This window comes from Megalops cyprinoides, chromosome 11, assembly GCF_013368585.1.
Source record: "Megalops cyprinoides isolate fMegCyp1 chromosome 11, fMegCyp1.pri, whole genome shotgun sequence".
NCBI classification, from domain to species: Eukaryota; Metazoa; Chordata; class Actinopteri; order Elopiformes; family Megalopidae; genus Megalops; species Megalops cyprinoides.
The window spans coordinates 1,325,628-1,351,626 of NC_050593.1; the positions used below are offsets into that span (position 1 = coordinate 1,325,628).

The 25,999-nt window shown below is 39.6% G+C and overlaps 2 protein-coding genes and 1 long non-coding RNA gene across 4 annotated transcripts; 2 read left to right on the forward strand and 1 right to left on the reverse strand.

Annotated features, from left to right (window-relative positions):
• The first annotated feature begins 137 nt into the window (after positions 1-137).
• On the forward strand, positions 138-10,534 carry trappc2 (trafficking protein particle complex 2). 2 transcript variants are annotated; one of them, XM_036541051.1, is made up of 5 exons: positions 138-209; positions 872-985; positions 1,716-1,860; positions 8,534-8,619; positions 8,746-10,533. In XM_036541051.1, the coding sequence occupies exons 2-5, from the start codon at positions 893-895 to the stop codon at positions 8,842-8,844; spliced, it is 423 nt and encodes a 140-aa protein (XP_036396944.1). In that variant the 5' UTR covers positions 138-209; positions 872-892; the 3' UTR covers positions 8,845-10,533. The 2 variants fall into 2 exon arrangements, with proteins under 2 accessions (XP_036396944.1, XP_036396945.1); XM_036541052.1 differs by lacking the exon at positions 138-209 and adding an exon at positions 222-382 and having other exon boundaries at positions 8,746-10,534.
• Positions 10,535-10,618: 84 nt separating this feature from the next.
• LOC118785714 (ras-related protein Rab-9A-like) lies at positions 10,619-17,475 on the reverse strand. Its single transcript, XM_036540594.1, has 3 exons — positions 17,315-17,475; positions 15,704-15,748; positions 10,619-13,234 (listed from the first exon to the last, which is right to left on the reverse strand). The coding sequence occupies exon 3, from the start codon at positions 13,198-13,200 to the stop codon at positions 12,595-12,597; it is 606 nt and encodes a 201-aa protein (XP_036396487.1). The 5' UTR covers positions 13,201-13,234; positions 15,704-15,748; positions 17,315-17,475; the 3' UTR covers positions 10,619-12,594.
• On the forward strand, positions 13,019-24,700 carry LOC118785715. The gene is made up of 4 exons (XR_005005300.1): positions 13,019-13,095; positions 23,237-23,351; positions 23,775-23,964; positions 24,236-24,700. It is a non-coding gene; the product is annotated as an uncharacterized LOC118785715 (long non-coding RNA).
• The last annotated feature ends 1,299 nt before the right edge of the window (positions 24,701-25,999 follow it).

Sequence of the window (25,999 nt, forward strand, 5' to 3'; positions counted from 1 at the left end):
CATTCACCAGTAATAGTGGAAATAACATTTAATTTGCCTTGTATACTTTCCCTGATTTCAGGCTACAGATCCCCCACGAGATGGGGCTACTCGCGTTCAGATAAACTCAATATTGCTGCCCTCTATGGTATTCGATGCGGGCAAGCTCTTTCGTAACACAACATTTAGCGACGGCTGTAGTTGACGATTACGAAAAAGAAAATCAATTGGTAATAACCGTCACACATGACCTGTGTTTGTTTTACACATTTTATAAAGTGTTGAGCACATTTACAATGCATTTGGCAATCTACGTGGCTTATCTAGTTTAACAAATTAATATTCATCAGACTGCGTCCTTCGACGATCTGTACTAGCTAGAATTTGGAGAAGAAGCTAAAGGGTTCGTATTTGTGTATCCAGCCAGTTAAATATTAATATAGGTAGTGTACTAGCTTCATTTATCTATACTTTATAGTTTGGTAAAATAAGAAACAACTGTAGATAACATTAGTTAGGTAGGATGCATCTGGTAACGCATAACCAGCTTAATACACAGACTGCTAAAATGCTAATGCTGCTAAAATAACAAAATACTTAACGCTAGCAAATTTTTTGTAGTCTGTATTTCCTAGTTACTTAAGGCAGCAAGCTAACTAGGATAGTCAGGTAGTTGGTGAAATTCACAAGCTGTATTTACTAAAGCTGTATGTTAGTTGGTTAACCAGTTTGGTTAGCCAAACATCTATCCACCTAACGAGATGGTCTGATGGTCGTTGCATGTATAAGTACAGAATTCCAGATGGCTAGGCAAAACCTAAAACATTTTTTAAAAAATGGTGGACCGATTCCCTCCCCTTCAGAATATTAATGATGAACTCTGCACTTACAGTGCTAAAACCGGATACCAGGGATGTCTGGAAGCTTTTACTTTGTCATGGTTGGTCACCATGACAATCCAGTATTTGAAATGGAGTTTCTTCCCGCAGGTAAATCGGAGTCAAAGGTAGGTTTTGTAGACAGCTATCATTCTGGATGTTTTTTGATAAGTTTGGTGTCTAATTGCTGTGTAGGCTTCGTATTTATTGTGATTGTGTTTCATTTGCATCAATGGATATGTCACCGTTATGCTCCAAGTTAGACTACCAGCAGCTCGTTGGCTTCTTGTCTGTAAGTGCTCCTGTATAAAACTGTTGAGTGCGTGGGTGGAGATGATTGTAGCGAATAATACAAGCGTGTAAATAATGCGAATATTTATTGATGAGTTATCCGTGTGTCTATAGACCTGCGATCTAGTATTTAGGTTAATCTAACGTTAATATTCTATTGCTCATAAATTCGTGTAGCCATATAAAATACTTCACCTTTACAAGGAATTATCTTTTAACTGCACTTTTAACCCATTCTGAGTCAGAAGTGTTTTTGCTTCTTATTTTCTAATCATGTATGACACCGTATTTTTCAAATTTTTCTTGTAAGAAAAATCTTGTCAGTGATACGAATTACATCATACATCATGTAGACCTACATGCCTTTATTTCTACAGATGTGCTTATGCTGTGTAATTTATATTGATCTGTCTGTTATACATGTATGTGTATATATATATATATATATATATATATATATATATATATATATATATATATATATTGTGTTACTTGTGTAAATATTCGTATCTGGCTAAATTTGAACAAATTAATGTGTGTACATTTTTGTTTATCCATTTTGAAAAGGACGACCATCGCCACTTGAACCAGTTCATTGCACACGCAGCCCTGGATTTGGTGGATGAGAACATGTGGTTGTCCAACAATATGTACCTGAAAACCGTAGACAAGTTTAACGAGTGGTTCGTCTCTGCCTTTGTCACTGCTGGACATATCCTTTAGCCATTATCAGATATGGATTTTTATCATACTCTTTAGCCATTATCAGCTGCAGTGTTGTGCATGAACGCGTTAAAAGAGCACATTCATTGAATGTGCTCATTTTTCTGTGAACGGTGAACTTGAGGGTATCCATTTGCAACTGAAGAACGTGAACTTGAGCTCGTTCAGGTTTGCGCGAGATTCAGAATCCTTGGGTGTGTTAAAGTTACTGTTTGATGAATAAACACGGACGGTGTTATTCCATACTTGAGACGTTTTTATTAATGCAACTCATCAGACATTTCAGTTCAAAATTGTGAACTATGAACGTGAACTTGTTCATTTTAATCCGTGTGAACTGAATTTTGAGCTAGCTCTTGTGAAGTGTGAACTTGCACAATAGTGATCAGCTGTGGTTTATTAACATAACCTGAAGCCATTTTCAACTCGGGATTATGTACAGATCAAAGCAATAGACTTTGGTTTTATTACAAGGTGTGATATTTCCTATTTGTATAGACATTGAAATAATCATTTGTATACAGATTTACGGAGAAATCGTGTATACTGTCTTTACTCTTCTTTGTCAGTCTTGTCATTATGTGTTTATATGAGAGGGTGTACAGGCTTTTATTCTGAGCATTATAGCCTGATTGAACACATATATTATGTATGTGTTACTTGATTTAATTCAATTCAGTTCAATTCAATAGCGCTTTTTACAACACAAGTTGTCACAAAGCAGCTTTACATTGATCCCAGGCCTGAGACCCCCTGAGAGCAAGCCTAAGGCAATGGTGACAAGGAAAAACTCCCCAATTAACAGGGAGAAACCTTGAGCAGAACCCAGCTCATAGGGGGAGCCAATCTGCTTCTGGCCGGTACTGGGCAGATAGAATTACAGAGAATAGAGATTACAGAGAGTTGTACAATGTACTTTAAGACATTTGGGTTAGATAGACAGCAGTAATTAACGGCATAGTAATTATGAAATCTGTCCTGTAATGTCCGGTTCTTGGCATGCAGTTGGCTTGATGGGCAGGGCAGCGAGGTAGCAGGACTGTTCGGTTCTTAGCATGCAGTTGGCTTGACGGGCAGGGTAGTGAGGTAGCAGGACTGGAAGTTGGGGTGTGACGCTTGAGCTACAGCTCCGGGCAGGATCCCAGAGCAGGGGTAGGAAACAAACAGAGAACAGAGATTAGTGGATGTTAAGTGTGGGAATGGAAACAAAAGGCATAAAGGCAAAGGGGGGGAACGGAGGGGGGAAGAGGGATGCATGTGCATAATAGGGAAAAGTCCCGGCAGATAAGGACTGTGGCAGCATACCTAGGGGACGAGAGGCAAGGAGCCAGCACAATCATGAGGGTGACCCTAAGGCTGTCAACACCAGACCACAGCCGGATCAGCTGAACACAGAGTACCCAGGCCATGATATAGTGACAGCAATGACCACTTAGTCCACCAGAGACTCTATGATCAATGTCAGCACCGTGCCGTGTTCCTCAACTAAAAGATTTGAAATAAAGATACGTTTTTAGCCTAGACTTAAAGGCAGAGAGAGAGTCTGCTCCCTGTACCTTGGTGGGTAGACTGTTCCACAAAAGAGGGGCTCGGTACGAAAAGGCTCTACCGCCTATAGAACTTTTACCCACTCGTGGATTTACTTTATAAGCACAAGAGTACAGTGTGTGCAGAATTATTAGGTACATTGATCTTTTAATAAAAAAAAGAGTTTTAATGAAGCAAATACTTTCCTTAGAGCACAACAATTCAGTTTATTTTTGTTTCTATAGTGACAGTGTTTAAGATTGCTTTGCTTTTATATAACAAAAAATTGCAAAAAATTCCTCAGAAAGAGGTATGCAGAATTATTAGGTACAGAGATAATAGCACAACTATTACAACAAAATTTTAGGCAGAACCAAATGGAAATTAGAAAATGAGATGAAAACTGTAAATGAACAATGTCTTTAAACATTACTAATCACAAAAGCAACAAAAATATGTTAAAGTTCAGTCTTAGTCCCTTCACTTGTTCACATAGCCTCCTTTTCTTTCTACCACTGCCGTCAATCTTCTATCCACAGAATCAGTCAAACTCTTCACCTGCTGAGGGTCAATAGACCTGGTTGCTGAGATGACTGCATCCCAGAGAGCATCCAAACTTGAGAACTGCTTTCCTTCATAATAAATGAGGCGCTTTAATATAGCCCAGAAATTTTTAATTGAATTTAAATCTGGTGAGTTTCATGGCCAGCACATGAGACGGTCATCTTTAATACCTTTCTGAGCTAGCCAGGTGGTTGTGTTGCAGGAGGCATGGGAAGGAGCATTGTCCTGCATGAAAACCATTGCTTTCTTGAAGGGGTTGTACCATTGTTTGAACAGAGTGCTCTTAAAAAACTGGAAGTAGTTCTCAGAGTTGATTTTTACACCCTGCTCTTCTCTAAGAGGGCCCACAACCTCATTGTTGATTTTTCCTGCCCATACCATAATTCCTCCACCACCTTGCTGCCTTCGAATTCTGGTCGGAGCTTCCTGTCCATGAGCTATCCAGCCTCGAACCCATCCATCAGGACCATCTAAAGTCACCCTCATCTCATCCTGTCCATAATACTTTGGCAAAATCCATCTTCATGTACTACTTTGCCCTTTCAAGACGTTCTTCTTTATGTTCCTTTCTCAGAGGAGGCCGGGTTTGTGTTTTTTTCATCTCACAAATTTCACGAAGTACACTACATCTGGTACTACGAGGTACATTTGGCAAGCCACAGCTTGTGAATTTGGCTGAACTGGTTTGTAGAGGGTTTTTCTTTACCTCTCTCTTTATTCTTCGTAGATCCCTCTGATTCAGCTTTCTTCTTTTCTCCACTCTCCTCGTCCACCCTTCTTGAGAATTGTTCACAAATCGTTCGCCCTCTCAGGAGCATATCTTTCAAGCTTTAGTTAGCATACTTTAGCTAGCTAGTCTGGTAGTTTATCTAACCAGCTAGTTTTCTGTTTACTTTCTGCTTACCGTTTTTCTGAGTTTGCTTTGAGGATATCCTGATTCTGGTTGTATTAGTGTTTGTTTTTGCTGAACTGTAGACGTAGTTTATTGTATCTAGGCAAAGTGGCATTTCTTGTGTTTAATTAATGCCTTTGACTGTTCTTAGCCACTTCGATGCTTTTAGCACCTTTTAGCAGGTAATTCTGTCTGCAGTAAATCTTTATTTAGGGAAAGCCTGATCAGTTAGGGGAGAAAAATGTGGCCCAAACTGTGCGAGAGTTGCCGGATGATCGGATTTCTGGGAGACACATAGTAAGCAACTATTGTTTTGTGGAGACCTCCAGGATGAGTTCATCTGCGATAGTTGCTGACTCATTGAGCATTTAGAGAACAAGATTCTTGATCCTGAGGTCCAACTAGTTGGACTGCACAGTAATCCTGAATTGTTCCAGGAACTGATTAGTACGCCCTAGGAAGATAGTGTGCTCACCGAAGCTGGGTGGGGGGAAGATATGGACCAGATAGGGCGAGTGGGACGTAGGCTTAGAAAGGGGTGCACAATTCCAAGAGGGGCAGCATCTCCGGAGATTGCAGTTACTACCTGTTTCATGCGACTGCAGGACGAGTTGGCCCACAATCCTGAAAGTGGACTGAAGAGCGCCAGGGCACCCATGCGGCCTCATCCTCCATGAAAAGGGAGTTAGTGGTAGTGGGGGACTCAATCATTAGAGGGTTAGATAGCACAGTGTGTTCACAGAAGATTTGACACCAATCGCTTAAAGAGAGTAAATGAATATGCTCACGAAAAAGCGCAGATTGTCTGTAATTTGTGTGCTTGTGAAAGCTACAACGTGAGATTAATTAACAAGGATGGCATTTATCGATTTAACTTATGTTAAATGCTCATGACACATCACAGCTTTTGTGAGGTCTGTGTTCTAAAAGTTATTGTTCGTTGCACTTAACCTAACCTAAAAGTCTATTCTCAGTAATTTAAATTGATTTAACTAAATTTAGCTCTGAATTTTTTATTTAGCTTTGAATTTTGTTACACAAGAAAGCTGTAATGTGAAATAGCCTATTTAAGAGAAAGCTTTGGGATTACTTGCCACTTAATAATTCAAATTGCCATCCTTGTTAATTAAACAATCTCACGTTGTAGCTTCTGCAATAGCACACAAACTACAGACAGTCTGCGCTGTTCTCAAGTACATTCATTTACTCTGTTTACACGATTGGTGTCAATTATTCTGTGAATTGTTTGTTTTATTGTTAATCAAGGAGGATAAAGGGCAACAGGTTGAAAGTAATGATAGATTTAAAGGTAGTGTTTCCGCTTCCCCTGTGTCAAGCTCACTAGCCTCCACTGCGTAACACTAATAATTGTTCATTTACAAAATTACACCGCCGAACGGCATACTGGGTACACCTCGCTAGCTAGCCAGGTAGCATAAGTCTGTTAACAGCTGGGAGAGGCTCTGTCGCTATGTAGATTAAAGAACAGAAAACCGAGATCTAGGATGAAGAAAGTTGAGACCGGAGTTGGAATTTTTTATTTGGTAAGTGGAGAACCAAGGAAATTGTGAGTGATTTCTTCATATATTGTGTCATTTTGAGGGGCCAAGCAAACCCTATAGCAATCAAAGCCTTCATTATATACATGATGAAATTGAAATGTTTTTATATTCTGTGTACTCCCAACAGTAGAATAAGCCACAAACCTATATAAAGGCCCAGTCAAGCGCAAAAAAAAAAAAAATGATATACCGTGAAACTGGCAGAATCTTAAAAATACTGTGATACAAATTTTTGGTCATACCACCCAGCACTAAGTTAGCCAGCATGGTTTTTGCAGAGGGAGGTCGTGCTTAACAAACCTCCTGGACTTTTCTGAGGAAGCTACAGTGTGTTTAGACTTGTTTTGGACTTTCAAAAAGCATTTGACCAAGTACCGCATGAGAGGCTCATAGTGAAAATGAAATCTGCACGAATTACAGGAGCTATCACTGAGTGGGTCCGAAGTTGGTTGTCTAACAGAAAGCAGAATAACTATGGGAGGAATTGTATCAGAGCAGGGTCCTGTGAGAAGTGGAGTCCCGCAGGGATCGGTTTTGGGGCCTTTGCTATTCCTTATATACATAAATGATCTTGATGCAGAGGTTAGTAGTAAAATAGTAAAATTTGCAGATGATACAAAACTAGGGACTCTAGCCAACAGTATAGAATCGACTAAGGTAATACAGGAAGACCTAAACAGCATTCAAAAGTGGGCAGATACCTGGCAGATTCACTTTAGCTAAATGTAAAGTCTTGCATGTGGGAAATAAGAACCTTAGACAAGACCAATGTGCTCAATTCGAAAAAGACCTGGGAGTAATAGTTGACCCAAGCTTAACAGGATCTAGGCAGTGTGCTGTAGCAGTAAAAAAGGCCAACAGGATGCTGGGATATATAGCCAAAAGTATTGATTATAAATCTAAAGAGGTTATATTGAAATTATACAATGCTTCAGTCAGACCTTACTTGGAATATTGTTTGCAGTTCTGGGCACCACACTATAGGAAAGATATTGAGGCTCTTCGAAAAAGTTCAAAGAAGGGCAACTAAGTTAGTTCCTGGCATGAAATATAAAAGCTATGAGTAATGACTCAAGTTACTTAACCTATTTAGACTTAACCCCTAAGTCTCCTCTTGCTATCTAATAGAGGTTTTTAAATCCGTAAAAGGACTCAATAAGGTTAACTACAATACATTTTTTAGGGTGAGTTCAGTCTGTAGAACAACGGGACATTAATGGAAACTAGTTAAGAGTAAGTTATGCACTGATATAAGGAAGTATTATTTTACACAAAGAGTTACCAATACATGGAATAGGTTGCCAGGTCATGTAGTTGAGGCAGAGACCCTTTCTGTGTTCAAGTCCAGACTTGATGCAGTTTTGGATTCTCTTTAATTGTAATGGTGAGCTTAGTTAGGCCGAATGGCCTGTTCTCATCATAAAATGTTCTTATGATAAAACTTACTGATTAAGTAGCATTAGTTAAATGGTGAAATCACATTTTTACTGTACATGCAGCTTCTGTTGAGGGAAAGTGATAGACACATTACTAATTGTGTACTCAGATTCAGTTTTTCACCTCAGCATGCCATGAAAGCCTGATACATGACTTCAGTCCCTGGGTGGTCCCCTCCTCTTCGATTCAGCATTATTACCATAGATGGGTATATCTGTTGGGCATTTAACAAATATTCAAACATATTAAAAATTAATTATTAATCATTTTTGAATGAAAATTATATACTGAAATGTATATGGAAATATATAGTAATGCACAGTAAATATATAATAGAAATTATTGAAAAATTGCAACCTTGGTGTTCTCGATACCAAACATAATTGAATAACATGACAAAGATCATGAACACCAGTGCAGTATTACCTACATACTTAATGGATTTAGCAGCAGTATCCAGATGTTGGCAATTGTCTGTGTACAAGATGTGTAGAATGGCTGCGTAGTATGTGGGAGAAGACACAATCCTTAATGGCTCCTGTATGACGGTGCTTGACTGTACGGATGAGTCAGAGTTGAACTTGTTGTGCTCTTATTCATAATTTCAGTTGTTGATACTCCTATATGACAAGAACTGAACACCACGTAAACATGCTCTTCCTCCTTAACTTTCCTCCTACATATGAGATTCATCATGCTCCATGATGTAAGACAAGAAGATGGAATAAAAAACTTTTTTAATGATGTGTATGATTTATACATCAAGGTAAGTCAATCTATGTCTTCACCCATGGCATTACTTTGGTGCAAGATCCTTAGGATCAATGTGTAGATCGGATCCAAAGTAATTATTCCCAAGTTAACACAGTTCTGTAATCTATTCTTCTTCCAGTTTGCAATGAATCCCTTTTACGAGCCAAATGCTCCGATCCGCTCCACCGCCTTTGACAGGAAAGTGCAGTTTCTTGGCAAGAAGCACCTCTTGAGCTGATCCAAGAAGAGGTGAACACTCATGAAATGCAAAACCAGGCTGCATGTGCTGGCTCAGTTTTATTACCTTCTCTTGGTCTAGCTAACTAGGCCTACTTCATACCTTTACACTTGACTCTTGATAATTCATGCACAGTTGTCATCTTAATAAGAATAGCTATTTCTGTAATATTGCAGTTCTTTAAACTGGATACAAATATGGCTTATCAACTAACATCTAACTCCTATAAACATTCTGTGGATACTGCACTAAAATACTGCATATGTATATATAATTTTGATAACAATTCAGTCATGTGTTCTTGGTTACTGACCACAACAGTTCAAGCCACTGTAGTGCTTAAAAAATGTAAAATAACAGAAACTGGGGGAGTGTGTATGACTGGATCTCGGAAGCTGTGTATTTTTACTGAGTGCAGTTGTAAAGATTCATTACCGCATTTCAGACTGTTGCAGTTTGTATTTATATTTTTCCGCTGGACCTGGAAAGCCTGCTGACCCCAGAGATGGGACTACTTATATCCAGAAGACATTTTAATTTCAAAGGTGTGGTAAAGATGATGGCACTTTCAGCTGCAGAGGGATGGCTGCGAATTAGGGTCGGTCTTTTCCTTCCAAGCATGTTGTATATCCATCTGAAAAGTACATATATGCATTGAAGTCTAATTTAAAAACAGCTGTTATCCATTGGCTTGAACTGAGTGTTTTGTGTTTATCAAAAGATTATCGTCCCTTCCACCTATAAATTCTTTCCAGTTAGACGTGGACAAACTTGTTGGTACCCTTACAGCCCATTGAAACAATGCTTCATTCCTCCTGAAAAGTGAAAAAGTAAAAGCAATTGTCTCATGTATACCTGCATGCCTTTGGTATGTCATAGAGTAAAGCAACCATTCACACTATCCTGTTCAGATTGAACAGGATAGTGTGAATGGTAGACAAAGAGCCATGGAACACTTCCAAAGAGATGCAAGCTGAATTCCAAGGTCAAGGTACATCAGTGTCTGATCGCACCATACGTTGCTTTTTGAGCAACAGTGGGCTCAATGGCAGAAGACCCAGGAGGACTCCAGTGTTGAAAGAAAAACATAAAAAAGCCAGACTGGAATTTGCTAAAATGCATATTGACAAGCCACAATGCTTCTGGGAGAATGTCCTTTGGTCAGATTAGACAAAACTTGAGCTTTTTGGCAAGTCACATCAGCTCTATGTTCACAGATGAAAAAATGTCTGGCACAGGGTGCCTTGAATCTGTGCAGGGCACAATGAAATCTCAAGACTATCAAGGCATTCTGGAGTGACGTACACTGCCCAGTGTCAGAAAGCTCTGTCTCAGTTGCAGGTCATGGGTCCTCCAACAGGATAATGAAAATGAAAAACACGCAGCTAAAAGCACCCAAGCATGTTTCTAAGAACAAAACATTGGACTATTCTGACGTGGCCTTCTGTGAGCCCTGATCTGAATCCCGTCGAACATCTATGGAAAGAGCTGAAAAATGCAGGCTGGAGAAGGTACCCTTCAAACCTGAGACAGCTGGAGCAGTTTGCTCAGGAAAAGTGGGCCAAACTATCTGTTGACAGGTGCAGAAGTCTCATTGAGAGCAACAGAAATCACTTTGCAGTTTGCAGTGATTGCCTCTGAAGGTTGTGCAACTAAATATTAGGTCAAAGGTCCCATCATTTTTGTCCATTCTATTTTCATTTGTTTTATTTAAAATATTCTGTTGAATCAAAAAATCAACAGCAAACTCTGATTTTTATTAAATATGGAATAAACAATGATTGATGCCAATTACTTTTGTCAGTTTCAAGTTAATTCAGAGAAAACTGTGGGTGGTTCTTTTTTCATGGAAGGGTGCCAACAAATTTGTCCACATCTGTATAAAGTGTGTAGTTCCCTAATTTGAAAATCCTTTTTTTTTTCCTTAAATGCTGTCGGTCACCATTGATGATGGAGACTGGCTAAAGAATGTAAGGGGTTCCCCAGCTGAATCCGAGAGCCTTTATCATTCATAGTATTATTATGCTTCCTAAATGGAGATGGTTAAATGTGTCACATGCTGTTGAGACACAAAAGTAGAACCTACTTGTTGATAACCCACAGCTGACACAAGAGACCTGAAGATTATGTACAATTCTTAGGATTGGTGGAATCATAGTTTATTTTGCACTACTTATGAAGCCCTTCTACACAGTAGCTATATGTAACTTTGATAAAAGCCTGCCTTCTGACAGATTACTCTTTCACATACCAAGCTCATAAGGGGTTTCTTGTGTTGGAAGAAAGGACTTTTTAGCAGACAGTGTAACTAATGTATGTACAGTATGTTAGTTCCATCTTAATATCAATCTAAATGAAATGATGGACCATTAGAACAAGTCTCCATGAGCCATTCTCCACTGGCAGGTTTTATTTTCCAAGCCAGTTTCATTACAGGAAAATTCACAGGTTGCTCCAGAGCGATTTACAATATCATTTTGCACTGAAATAACCATTCCTGTTTAAATTTGGATTAATAAAATTAATTACTTGGAAATACAGCTAGTGTTGGAGGTATCCACATTCTCAAACTGGTATCAGAAGTATCCCAAAACCAGTGAAAAGGTTTACAATGCAGGACAAGACCAACTGTACTTGTGTGATGCTGGAGGAAATGATCACATCTACATTTACATTTAAATTTCGGAAGCACAGGTAGAACAGACTTACCCATTAGTATTGAAGTCTAACCCTTTAACCACACATTTTCTCCATTCATTGTGAGGAGTGCTGCTGTCTAAAGAAAGTAAAGTAATGTAAAAGATACTTTACAGTTTATTAGTGGCAGAACTCATTGTGCAGGGTAACAGACGCGTGTTACCGTTTGCATGTTTCTTTATCTCTCTAGATACAACGTCTGCAGTGCATTTTTGCTAAGCACAGTATATTCTGCAAACTTCAGATGACCACATAGTGTCTGTACATGAACACCCTGCTGTTCTTAATCACAGTAAGGTCATTGAGACATCATTCAAAATCTTGAACCAATACTTTTAAGTCCAGACTAATCTGTTAGTGCTATCAGTAGAAAGTGCTCCAGTATTTCTGAGGTCTGTCCAAAATGGGAAGACAGTATAAATTACACTGTCTGTCAATATGATTGACAGGTATAAATTATGAATGTTACACTTTAACTGCTATTTAAAAATGTAAACAATGACAATGTTTGATACAGTTGTTGTAGCAAGTTAAGAAACAGAACATGATAGCCATTTAAATTATATTTTGTAGCTATACATGGAAGGAAAAGAATTAGACAAGTGATTTTTTTAACTTCACTTGAAGTTATCTACACAAGGTCTGGCAGCTGATTTCACCCACGATGGAGAAACCCCCCTGGATAAAACGTGTATCCTGTCTCTCTAGATCTTGTGACATGAAGAAACAAAATTAGGGTTAGGGTTAGGGTTTGACATAGACAAAACATTAAATCTCTCTCTGAAACAAGTGTGGCTCCAGACCTGTATTTGTCACCCAGTTGACAACTCCGAGATAAAGGATATTTATTCTTTTCTTAAATATTACACAGTTGATCTGGAAGTTCCATATCCATTCATAGATGAACGTCCAAGCAACACAATGGCATCTCATCCATTGTGGCAATGGACCAAGGTGGAGATGTGGATAGATGCAAGTGCCAGGCTTTTGCAGGGGTGGTCATTCCTCAGAATCATACCCTGGATGAACAGCTGTGGCTATACAAAAAAAAAATCAGCAGCAGGTGGCACTGGAGCGGGTTTTTCTATGCAGGTTGACTGTGTCTGTAGCAATGAGGTGCTCCGCCCTGTCCTCCGTGGCCAGCACACGCCGTACTGCCTCTTCAAAGGCTGCTGCCACATTGGTGGCGTCCTTGGCGCTGGTCTCGTAGTATGGGTGGTTCCCGTTGTCACTGCACCACTGCACCGCATCCTCCATGGAGACCTGCCGCCCCGTCACGTCCAGCTTGTTGCCCAGCACCACAAAGGGGAACCTGTCGGGCTCTTTTATGTCAGCGTAGTAGATGAACTCCTTCTTCCAGTTGCCCAGGTTCAGGAAGCTCTGGTTGTCATCCATGCTGAAGGTGAGCAGGCAGCAGTCTGAGCCCCGGTAGAAGGGCGTCCGCAGGCTCCGGAAGCGCTCCTGGCCTGCTGTGTCCCAGATCTGCATGGTGACCAGGCGGCCGTCCACCTCCAGGTTCTTGTTGAGGAACTCCACACCGATGGTGTGGAAGAGGTGCGTATCAAACTTGTTGGTGACGTAGCGGTTCATGAGGGAGCTCTTCCCCACACCACCATCCCCCAGCAGGATGACCTTCAGCAGGGTTGACCTGGTTGCCATGGCCGCTTGGCTGGGCTCTTATCATTCAAGTTACCTGCAAGAATGATTCTTGTCAGGAGATGGAACAGCCAGTCATTGAGCATCCCAGCAGTCACTCTGCAGACCAGGCCTTTCTGATTCACTTGTACTGCAGATTACTCTCATGTTAATCTTCTTTGATAAGAATGAAATATTTTGACATTTGCATATTTAAAACTGACAATGATCCATAGGACCTACAGCACAGGTTCACCAAAAATTTTGTGAGGAGATGCTTGTCATTTGCAAATTCCTAGTAATTTTTGCACTTCCTTCCATGGTGGGAGATAATGTAATTGCAAAATAACTATTTTGAGATTTATGATTTGTCACATGTCACATGTCTTGACAGGTGAGTTACTCATACACAGGTTTGGTTCCTGTTTACTCTCCGTCATTACCCTTGACCCATTATGAAGCAGTTAAGAGAAATCCATTCATTTATCTAGCTCCCCAGTTTTTACATTGAAGACCAAATATATATTCAGTAATTTGTAAGTATGCCAAAGTTACTCATTGTTGGGAGATTGGCAGTTGTTGAGGCAGAAGTTGTTGAGGCAACTGTGTATTTTATAAACAATCTTATTCCTGGACTTCAGGAGTCAGGATGTAACAAGAGCATTTAATCCAACCCAGATCTCTAAACCAAGAGTTCAATACATCAGTTCTTAAAAAATCTGATTAATCTCTCTGTCCACACATTGCATATTCAGACAGAATTATACATAATTATGCTATATAATTAAATAATTCATCACTACAGTTGCTAGAAAGCATATCTGTAGACCTGGACAGCCACGTAATGAAATGTGATTTTAAACCCCTCAGCAGAAGTACCATAACAGACAAATCATGTAATTACTCCCTGTTGTTTGGCCAACAAAATGAACTGAAATGAAAGGAGTCACCCTGTCAGCCTAACCCACCTCTCAGTCTTCAGTGACAGTGATGAACAAACAAAGAATTAAAGGACACCCTTACCTCTACTGTTCCGATGACATCAACAAAACCCATGTGGAGGAAAAAACAGGCTGCAGTTTGCTATGAAAATGAACCTGATCAAAGACACCATGAGGGCCACTGATATACCAGTGTAAAGCAATGTGAAGCAGAAGTATAGCTTCAGTATAGCTAACAGTGTATAGCAGTATAACACAGTCTTCCTTCCACTCCCGTCTATCTCTGAAAGTCTTTGGTTTAAAGAAAGCATTCAACACACCATTAAATCAAGAAAAGATACCTCAACTCTAAACTTCAGGAATGTACTTAAAACATTCATCTGAATACTATACCTATGTCTTGAATTGCACACCACACAGTGTTTACCCATTCATTCTGTCAGTTTGTTGAATGTTATAATGGTCCAGCACTTTGCAGACTGCAGAATGCACCCAGGACCCAAGCATGCAGCGAATGTAGAGTGAATGATGAGTTTCTGCAGAGCATATATAGAACATGATGTGCTCTTGTCAAGACAGAACAGCCATTCCCACATGTTTGATTCTATCCTTATTTGTTTGGTTTAAATTGGCTTTGGTCTCATCTCCGCAGCCACTTGATTGGGCTATTAAGAACACATAGCTGGGTGTCCTACCTGAAAGCTTTGATCCAATCATGAAAGTCTTAATTAGCTAAGAAGCCATTACTCTGCTGATCAACTCTGCCTTTTGAAGGTACAGTCTGCTGCAATTCATACACAGACCACAGACAAACCCAGGGATTACATAGCGGGGAATGACATAAAGGAGACATCTGTGAGCTTTTTCCTGCTCCTGCTTTACTGCTCCTGACAAAACAAAACACAAAGCTATTTGTGCATGACACATCTGCAAGCAGCAGAAGGGGCAAGCTGACTGTAAATGTGCAAAGGGAAAATTCAACACCGAAAGAGTGATACCATGACACTACAGTAAATATCACCCTCAAGCAGTATGGTTCATCATTGGTTCAGTGAATATTTGGTGCTTTTTCTCTAAAAGAGTAGCATGTGGCTACAAGATGCAGAACTCTTGGTTGAAAAGGTGAAACCTGTGTGCCAGTCACACACTTTGTTTCTATGTGGGGAAAGAAGATGGCCAGGGATTCCTTTGCATGATTTTGACTTCTTGTTACTGATTCAAATTCCTCCAAAAAATGCATCATGTTTGCATGCATCATGCAACTAGGTGACTGCAGTTTCCCTTAAAGTGTGGTGCCATGTTCATACACTTTGAGGTTAGCTTTTGTCATAGTGGTTAGTTACTCTTTATTCATCATATTCAGTGAACATACATAAATTATCAACAAGTCAAATGTAGATTGTCCTGCTTTTATAGACACTTCAACAATTATGTTCCACATCCCTCTGAACATAATAGCACAGCTCTGCAGCTAGTGCTTCCACCCCAATGAATGGGATATAAATCACTGCCGTGTTGATATTGCACAACAGGAACCAAATGGAAGACTTGTATGGGAACGGTAACATTTCAGGATCAAAACCTACCTGTGAAGATTTGCCATGTCTTCTTGTTCTCACTCTGTGACACACCTGAGGCACACAGAACAATTAATGTACCAAGCCTTTATCATTCATGTTCTTGTATTCTATAATAAAATTATTTTGGTTGGATGAGAGAGATATGCACAATCCTAATAAATTGTTTAATAAATTTAAACACATAAACAAGGAGATTGAAATACACATTTCTATTCACATTTCTAGAGATAAACAGGTGAAACAAGAAAAGGAAAAGGTTATTCATTGTGAAATAGAATACACTGTGGCATGTCCCTCTCAGATTTTCTTTTAACTTAGAGTTAGAATAAATTCATTTGAAAAATGTAATAGAAAGCTGCTGGTGTTCAGATATCCACATCACAAAGGTTTGTGTGAACTTTTGAGAATATCATGGGTTATACCAAAGTTCCCATTTCAAACGTAATGTTTATCGGAAACGTGTTTATTCAGTCGGATGCTGAGTCTCATATGCAGTGCGTGTGCCTGCAGTGTCAGCACCGTGCCTGATTAACATGTGATTGTGTAAAACAGATTAAACATAGTGCTGATAAAGATGTGACTGTGTAAAACACATTACACATAGACACAAAAGCAGGCCGTTATTCCCTCCTCTTCCCTGCCCTCCTTCTGCTGATACACATCACATGTCCCTATCAGCCTCACAGGGTCCTGGCGAAGTCTCAAGATTAAAGCCAAGTAACACTGCAGCTCAAAACCACATAAAATATGGCCAAGAATCACTTCCCTTCTAATGCCAATGCAGAGTACTCTCTGTTTTGTATTTTGACAAAGAGTAAAATAAGAACAACTTTGTAAAAAAACAATCAATTCGTGATGGAAACGGCGAAGTACTTTCAGCAGAGCAATTTCTCGTGAGTGTAGCCTTCAGATAGCCAGGTAACATTAGCTATCTTAAACTGCAGCAAAACATGTGTGGAGCGTCGTTGTTTCTGGTTTGTTCCAGCGGATTAGCTAGCTGCTTCACACTCTTACTTACAGCTAGTGTCTGCTTGTCCTGTAACGAATTATGAAGCTAACTAATCTGAACGCAAGACACACGTGAAGCTTAGAAACTACATGTGAGCAAGCCAGGCCCAACAGGACGAAAAATCGCCAAGAATAAAACATATTATTCAACACTTAATGTTAGCTGACTAGGTAGCTGTAAACAGGCATGGAACAAAACTTTTAATTTCTCAGTTTTCATAACTGGATCAGACATTGCAAGTGACTAAACTTTTTAGGCAGCTAAACAGTCCTACCAAAAAGAGTTACTGTTAGCAAAACTAAGCTTTACTTAGCTACAAGTGCACCAGCTACTTTCAGACAGCGGCTGCAGATTGGATTAGCAAAAAGATAACTGATTGGTTGCATCGTGATGAAATAATCAGTTAACTTGAGTCACAATTTCAGAACTTTCCTTGCGTTATGGACCGTTTACGACGGGTTAAATGGCTAACTGGCCGCTATTTAGTTAACAGCATTCCCGGGTGCTCAGATTGGCAATAACTAGTTTTGGGTAAACGGCATAATCGCTCTGAATTGTGTCCTGTAGCCCACGATTAAATCCACATCTCAGAAATGTAGCTACCTTACCTCTGTCAGACTAAGTAACCTGTTGGTTCAGGTGTGCTGGTGTATCATGTATCGCATCTCCTTGCTGAGCTCAGATAGGATGATGCCGGTCCTCTAACATGGCGCCGCTGTCGGACTCTCATGTGACCAGCGCCGAGTCACTCTCCAGCGCACAACGGCTAGCACAGCTATTACTCAATCAAGCCCAAGTGGGACGCTTTATGTAGACATTTACAACGTTCATTTATCTGATTTCTTAACATCTTAACAGGTTTGACCATAAACATAACATTGAACTGTAAAGCAGTAACTCAAGCGAGATCATTTTAATAGCAAATAGCAAAGACATTCGCTACACTGCTGTGTAGACATCACAGTCGCTGTGACCTGACTTGATGTATTCATATATTGGGACTTCTGTTCACTAATTTACGTAATGTAATAACGGAAATCAAGTTCCATGTCACATGAAACATTTCCCTCATAAACACGTGAAATGTCAACACATCACCCTGATGTACATAAATTGATTAGACAATAATTACAAACAAGAGCTACATATTTTAAAGACTCAGTGGAGTGTCAAGTGAATTATCAAGTGGTTACAGGTTCTGGTGCAATTACTTTCCTTGTAGACATCCTTCCTTGTAAACGGGAGTACAATTATTATTATCATTATTATTATTGTTGTTGTTTTGTTGTTATTATTATTATTATTATTATTATTAATAATAATAATAATAAATATAGCTGCAAGCAGCAATGAAGGGGCCAAGCACCTCAGGGCCACCAGGTAGACAACTAATGAGAACAACACCTGACCAAGACACCAATCCATCACAGGGTGAACAGACACATTGACACCCACTCTTACACTCAGACCTATGGGCAATATAGCATGTCCAATTGACATTAACTGAATGTGTTTGGACTGTGGTAGAAAAACCAGAATACCCAGAGGAAAGCCACATGAACACAGGGACAAGGTACAAACTGAATGCAGACGCACCCCAAACTTGAAACCTCCATAATGTTAGGCAGTACTGCTACCCATTTGCACCACCGCACTGCCTCCCGCTACATATATGTCAAGCTTAAACATAAGCAGTGCCATAAAATGCAGTGTGCCTTCTTGGGACATTGCAATGAGAAGTGCCAACGCTGTTGGAGGAGTGCAATTTTTGGGTATTTGAAAAAATCCAAAATCATGGGAAAAATGGCAGAGAACATACCATATTAGCTGAATATAATAAAATGTCCCTGATTAGAAAAGGACCCCTCATTTTTGAACACCTTTTTTGGCAAAAGACTTTTTGTAGATCAAATCTTATTTATTTAAAGAAATCATGTCATTTGATACCACCAGGCTTCTGAATAGCTTCATACCCCAGGCTGTGAAGATCATGAACACTCTTGCTCCCCCCTAAACCATTAATCCCCCATAGGACCAGACAGACACTATTCTGCACTAGTGCAATCCATTTCATGCTGCACCTGGGACTTTTTGTATAGACAAAAAAAAATCATTTATTGATTGTACATGCTGCTATTCCCCTCCAACTATACCATAAAGACATGCCGCCATAGAGTCATGCTGCTATTCCCCTCCAAATGTTTACAAAACTGAGTGTATTGTTTATGGATATATGTTGTTTTAATTCTCTCTGTAATTTATATACACTGTTAATATAGGAGAAACCGCATTTCATTCTTGATTGTATGCAAGTGCATGATAAAATGACATTAAGGGAAATCTCTGTCTGAAATCAATTTAATAAAATACACTGAATAAAACAAGGTACTCTGATATATTTTCTACATCTCTTAGATGAAATTACCACATTTAAATAAAAATTAAAATAAACTAGTCTACTGGGATTCAGAAAAAATGCTGTCTGACATTCAGGCCAATATGGAAAGTCCAAGTGTTTCTTCAACAGTATTTAGTGTAGTAGTTGTGGCAATAGGTCAAAAGGTGCAGTGTGCCTACTTTAAGTGCTACAAACTGATTGTATCTTAGCAGCCATGCCATTTGGACATTGAACTATGTGTTCATTTTCTAGTTAGGACCTGATATGTCATGATGTAATGACCTACAAAAAACTGGTGGCAATATCTGCTTTTCTTTGTGTGGTCTGTGCCTTGTGATGTCCATTAGAACAAAATGTCATTAAAATCTAAGTACATGGACACATGGGTGTTTAAATCTGTTTTTCAGTATAGCACCCCAAAGTGGTCAAATTTCACTAAACTTGCTGTGTGGCACCCAGAGCTAATTGTAAGCATGTGTATTGACTTTTATGCCAATGAACAAAAGCATTGCAGAGATATGGCCACTCTTCCTTTATGGCGACTTCACAGGCGAATTTGTGGGTACACTGCGGCCACATTGTTCAACCTGGCAACTATCCTTTAACAACTGTTAAAGACAATGGTCCAAAGAGGTAATACCCAAAACCTAAAATGGCTGATGTGGAGGTTTCATAAGTTCCCAGATAGGATTCTTAACTTTGATGAAGCACAAGAAATTTAGTTGAGATACTGTATCTGTTTTTCTGCCAGAGTAATGGGTATTCTAATGATTTTTAATGGTATAGGGCCCCAAGTGGCCAAATTTCATGAAACTGGTTCATACCCAGTGTTGTTAATACCAACAAAGTCTACCAAGTTTGGCATCACTCCAACAAAGCATTGCTGAGATATGACTCACTTCCTGTTTTGGTGTCTTCACCATGGAATATCATTGGACAACAGCAGCCGTATCGTTTGCTCTAGCAAAATTCTTTGAATAACTTTTGGTCAGAACCCTCTGTAGATGATACGGACCAAATTTGGTGGTGATAGGATCAACAGTCTAGGACTAGTTCGCAAAAGTAGGTTTTTCGAAAAATTGAAATATGATTTTTTTTTCAAAAATCCATTACGGCGGATGAGTCTATTCAATTCATCATGACGTAGGGATTCAGCGGAAATAAGGATCACAACTATATATATATACAAACGGTTCAAAAGTAATAAGCAAAAATATATTCTGAAATTTGGCCTGTTGGTGGCGCTACAGGGATTGATGGATTGACTCCAAATTTGGTGCCAAAGCTATAGGCATTTGAATTTTTTTCTGTTTTTCTGGTATAGCACCCCCATATGGCCAAATTTAATGAAACTTGGTGGGTACTCAATATTCCCCTGACAATAAAGTATACCAATTTTGGCATGACTCCAACCAAGCATTGCTGACATATGGCTCACTTCCTGTTTTGGTGTCTTCGGCATGGAAATTCATTGTACGACAGCGGCCACATCGTTTGCCCTAGCAAAATTCTTTGAATAACTTTTGGTCACACCCATCTGTAGATGATACTTACCAAATTTGGTGGTGATAGGATCAACGGTCTAGGACTAGTTCACGAAAGGAGGTTTTTTGAAAAATTGAAAATGGCGGATAATCCAATATGGCGGACTTTAACGCCAATTGGTGCATTCGAGTCGTCTTGACCCAAGGATTCAGGGAGGAAAAATTCACAAAACTCTAGAACAAACAGTTCAAAAGTTATAAGCAAAAATGTACCTTGAAGTTTGGCCTGTTGGTGGCGATACAGAGATGGATGGATTGACCAAATTTGAGGCCTGGATACTTTGGACTGTCCTCTATCAATGTGCCAAATTTCATTAAAAATCCACCAAGGAGTTCTATGGGCTGCCATAGACTCCCAGAGGAGAAAGTATAATAGTGAAAAATTCTAACAATTACAATAGGTGCCTAGCACCTTTGGTGCTTGGCCCCTAATAATAAAACACTTGTGTGGTTCAGATACAGTTTTTCGGAGTTCAAGGTAAATTCGGTACGTGTGATTATCCTGGGAAGGCTACACAGTGGTCACATGTTCTGAGAGAGGACCCCTAATAAATCCAGTAAAAATAAATACATCAGATCACAACGTTTGCACCAGGTTAGACAAAACAACAGTGATGGATGTTTACAACAGTTCACCTATGTGAAAGTTGCAGTTATCCAATTTCTACATAATTCAACGAAAACACAAAAACACATGCATTAAAATGGTGCATAATTTAGTTTATCGAAAATCAACTTATTCGCTACACGCAGTGGGCTTTGTGGTGTACTTCCGATTCAAAATAATACTGCTCGGTTACTTCTGGTCTATTTGTGTACTTGGAGCTAGCTAGCTCGAGAGCTCTTGATAGCGTTAATGTTTAGGCTTTTTCACAATGAGTGTACGCTAGAAAATGTTCAAGACGGAACATTTTCAAAAACAGGATAAGAAATACTCCGAGCATTGCTTTGTATAGTAGTATAACGGACCGTAGTTGATCGGTGATCTGTACGGATCCCCACCCACGGTTCGGCACGCATGTGAACCTTGGATTAATTGCAAAGTTTAACCATTATAATAGTGTGAAATACAGTTTTACTTCCGCTGTTACTTTTTAAAGTAATAATTTCCTAAATCTCGATGCAGAGTTGCAGTGAAAAGATACAAGCGCCATTTTAAAAACCAGCAACCATACTTAGCAGAAGCGTTGCGAATACGAAGGCTGCGTCCGTAATCGCTCACTCCTTCACTCACTCACTATTCACAGTCATACAATAAGTTAATAATTTTCTGGATATAGTTTTATGTTTACAAATTTATTCGAACATTTGTATGAACATCTTTGTGTCTGTGCCAGCTAGCTAGCTAGCTTAGTTGCAACTGACATTAACCTACCGCTACCAATCTAGCTATCACTAGCTAATTTAATGAAAGAACTAGCACCCAGCTTCATCTGTTCAAATTAGTTGAAACTAACGTTAGCTAGCTAGCTGGCAGTTAAGTCCAACGATCAAGTGTAAAATGTATATATTGAGTTCTTTAAGTAATAAATTAAAAGCAAAGTGATATTTGTCTCCCCCTTTTTTTGCTGATACGAAAAATAATCCGATCCGTGACACAAAAACCGTGACACCATCCGAACCGTGAGTTTTGTGATCCGGTGCCCCCCAGCTGTGTCCCACTTTGTTCGGCATCATCCAAATTTAACGGTATACTAAATTTCCATGGCTTTCCGACCCATCCTGACCTGAGAAGTCAATGACTGGTAAATATGCGCAGGGATAATTTCACCATCCTCTCACTCTCACTCACTCAGGTCTGCAGCAGACACTTGATCATCTTATAGAGCCAACAAACCTTGATGGTCGAAATTAGAAATGTAACTTCTGCCTCATGGAAAAGAGCTAGTAGGTTATTATGAGAACAGTGTGTTATTATTGAACCATGCTCTTAGAAGAAGCCTACCCTCCTGAATGCTTAGCGTTACCTTCTCTCCCTACTAAAACAAACTTGATTAACCTTCCTTGATAACTATAATGCCTTAGATGGTGTATATTAGCAGTGTTAACTTAATGTAAATTTGTTTCTGATCACCCATACACACACGTTTCCTTATTAACGTGATCAAATTATGTGACCAATCAAATTAGGTGTGATAAAGCAGGGAGACACGGAAAACATCCAAGTTGGTGGGCCTTTGGGAACAGGCCTGCACGATATGAGAGCAATTCTGCTGAATGGGTGCCATTTCCATCCCCAGGACATTATATGTATAAATGTGCATGAAAATCAATTGTAAAATACATTTTATTATTAAGCAAAGTGTCCTGCACATTGATCTAATTGCAAATTTAAGATATATAATTGAAAACATTAATAAAAACTACCTAGAACACTGAAAACATAGCATTTGTTACCTGTCCCCACTCTCTAACACTACACTTTACCATGAAATATAATGATTAAAATCCTTCAGAAATGTTTTTTTTTTTGTATTGTTGTGTGACTTCATATCCCATCTATGCTTTAAATACATTACTTTCATAAAAAAAATCCATAATATTTTCGTGAAAATACAAATTTTAGTTGTGTCCCTGCGTTTTCACAGGTCCTGTTACCCTAACACATTCCCCCCTCTGAAAAATTTGGAACATACCACAAGTCACATGTTCAACAGGAAGTTACATCAGCTGGATTTTCTGAAGGCCATGGGAAGACCAAAAGTAAGTTCTCTCTTTTTTTTCTGTATATGTGATGACATTGTAACTATGACTGAGAAGGTCAATCTCAACGCACTGTCCTGTTACCTAAATTATTTCTTAGATGTTATTTGTTTATTTTAAAAATACTAATTTTTGGTAAATCACTAGAATGTGCTCAGTGTCCTCATGCTATTAGCATGGATGCCATGTGGATATATTTCATGTATTTGCTAATTCTATGCTAAAAACTCAGGCCTGTTACTTTCAGTCCTGTTACTCATATAAAGAGTAACAGGAGTGAGTAGCGTCCTCTGGTTTATTGATTTATTAGTGTGAATATTAGTCAATATAATACTATTCACCTGATTTTAAGTTTTACAGTTGGAATTATTGAAGTTGTTGACATTTAAGATCAGTTTTACAATGTGAATACCATACTTACAGCGAGCCAATCCACCACTAAGTGCTGTTTCTCTCTCAGTGAGAGAGAAAAGCGCAGATGTCGCAGAAAGTGGAGGGAGACTTACCATAGGATCAAGGACAGGAAAGAAGCTCTACAACACCTCATCACCCCTCCACACAGCCCCCAGCTATCCCCAGTGCAAGCTATAGATCCACAGCCAAGCACTTCCAGGTCTAGTTTATGAAATGGATCAAGTGTCAAAGAAAATGTGCAAGGGGGGCAATAGGGCATATGTGTGTGTTTGTTACAATGTAAGCACAAAGTGTTGAGCAACAACCAAATGTTACAGTGTACTTACAAAGTAGCTAATGAAAATAGACATGTATGAAATTCTAATTTCATAAACCAAATTCTACTTATCGGGTTGCAGAGATTAATTTAACAGTACATTGTAACAACTATTGCAATGTGTCATTTATTGTGATGCACATGTGTGTTTTAGTCAACATAATCACGGGCGGAGAAGAAGCCGAAAAACATTAAAGAAGCTTCAGAAACAAATTCAAGAACTGCAGGTTCTGTTGAAGAAACAAACCCAAAAAAAAGAAAAGTATAAGAAACAAGTCCAGCGCATGAAAAAGAATAATGCATCTCTGCCCACAAAAGTAAAAAGACAGATGAGACAGCTTCCACGTGCGGCCATTCAGAAGACCCTTTTGTTTCACGAGGCTCTGGTGGAGGACATCCGAAACAAATACAAAAAAGCACAGGGGGAGAGGGAAAGGCAAATAATTTCAAAAATAATAACAGGAAAAGTTCTGAAAAAGTACAGGCTGCAACACTTGGCTCAAAATTTATTGGGCTTTTCAAAGAAAAGATGGAAGAATGAGAAGAATGGGAAGGTTAACTACACCTACCAACAGAAGCGGAACAACAGGGTTGCAGACAGTTTGATAAGCAGAGTGAGAGCTTTCTACTCAAGGCATGATATAAGTCGCATCACAACTGGGAAGAGGCAGACCCTCACTTGGAAGAAAAACAAAATGCAAAAACGGTTCCTTTTGGATACCCTGAAAAATTTGCACATGAAGTTTTTGGCTGAAGAAGAAAGCTCCATCTCTTACTCTTCTGTTTGCTCTGGGTTGTTCATCCAACTCTTTGAGTGATTGGAACATGTGCACGTGCAAGATGCATGAGAATCTGGGTTTTCTTGTGCAGAAGCTGCACCACTTGAAAGTGATCAGCACCGTCAATCTGGATGACCTTGTGAAAGCCATCACATGTGACACAGAAAACATTAAGTGCATGTATGGAGAATGTTCTGAGTGCAAGGACCTCTCTTGCCCAGTCTCTAGCCAGTACAGTGCAGAGAGCCAAGTGACTTATCTCCAGTGGGCAACAGTGGATAAAGAACACAAGAATGACCCCAATGGCAAAACATCTAAAATCACAACCAAAAAAGAGTTCCAGGCCACGCAAGAAGAACTGCTGGAACAGCTGAACCTGCTGCTGCATAGGTTTAAGAGACACACTTACAACATCAAGAATCAGTTTACCCACTACAGGGCACTGAGACAAGGCTTGAAAGCACAGGAATGCTTAATTCATGTTGACTTTTCTGAAAATTACCTCTGCAAGTACAGCGCAGAAATACAGGCAGTCCACTTCGGAGCATCACACCAGCAGGCAACACTGCACACGGGTGTGCTTTGTGTGCATACAACCCCCCGCCCAATGTCCTTCTGCACAGTGTCCCCCTCAAGACAAAAGGGCCCACCAGCAATCTGGCAGCACTTGTCACCAGTGCTTGATTATGTGCAGAGTGCACATCCAGAGGTCTCCACGATCCATTTTTACAGTGATGGCCCTTGCACTCAGTATAAACAGCGAGGGAATTTTTTAATGTTTTGTACTGAGCTGTTCAGACGAGGATTCACTGCTGAGACGTGGAACTTCTTTGAGGCGAGCCACGGGAAGGTGGTGTGGGAGGGGCCCTGAAGAGGAGGGCTGACAGTCTGGTCAGCAAAGGGACAGACATTCCTGATGCCGCAGAGCTGTTTGCTGTGTTGCAAAAGACAGAAACGACAATCAAGTTGTTTTTTGTCAACGAGGAAGCAGTCGAGAAAGCAGTTTCGGAGATGCCCAATGATGTGCCACCAATTCCGTTCACTATGAGGATGCATTAGGCTGTGACCCTAGCCTATGGAGAACTGACATACAGGGATGTCAGCTGCTTGTGCACAATGAAACAAAATCTGAACTGTGA

What these genes read in the sequence shown, in the direction of transcription:
- trappc2 (XM_036541051.1), top strand. Translation starts at nt 893, where the DNA reads ATGTCTGGAAGCTTTTACTTTGTCATGGTTGGTCACCATGACAATCCA. An exon ending in CAGGTAAATCGGAGTCAAAG is followed by an intron (nt 986 to 1,715) that starts GTAGGTTTTGTA and finishes CATTTTGAAAAG; the next exon opens with GACGACCATCGCCACTTGAA. An exon ending in TGTATGATTTATACATCAAG is followed by an intron (nt 8,620 to 8,745) that starts GTAAGTCAATCT and finishes TTCTTCTTCCAG; the next exon opens with TTTGCAATGAATCCCTTTTA.
- LOC118785714 (XM_036540594.1), bottom strand. Translation starts at nt 13,200, where the DNA reads ATGGCAACCAGGTCAACCCTGCTGAAGGTCATCCTGCTGGGGGATGGT.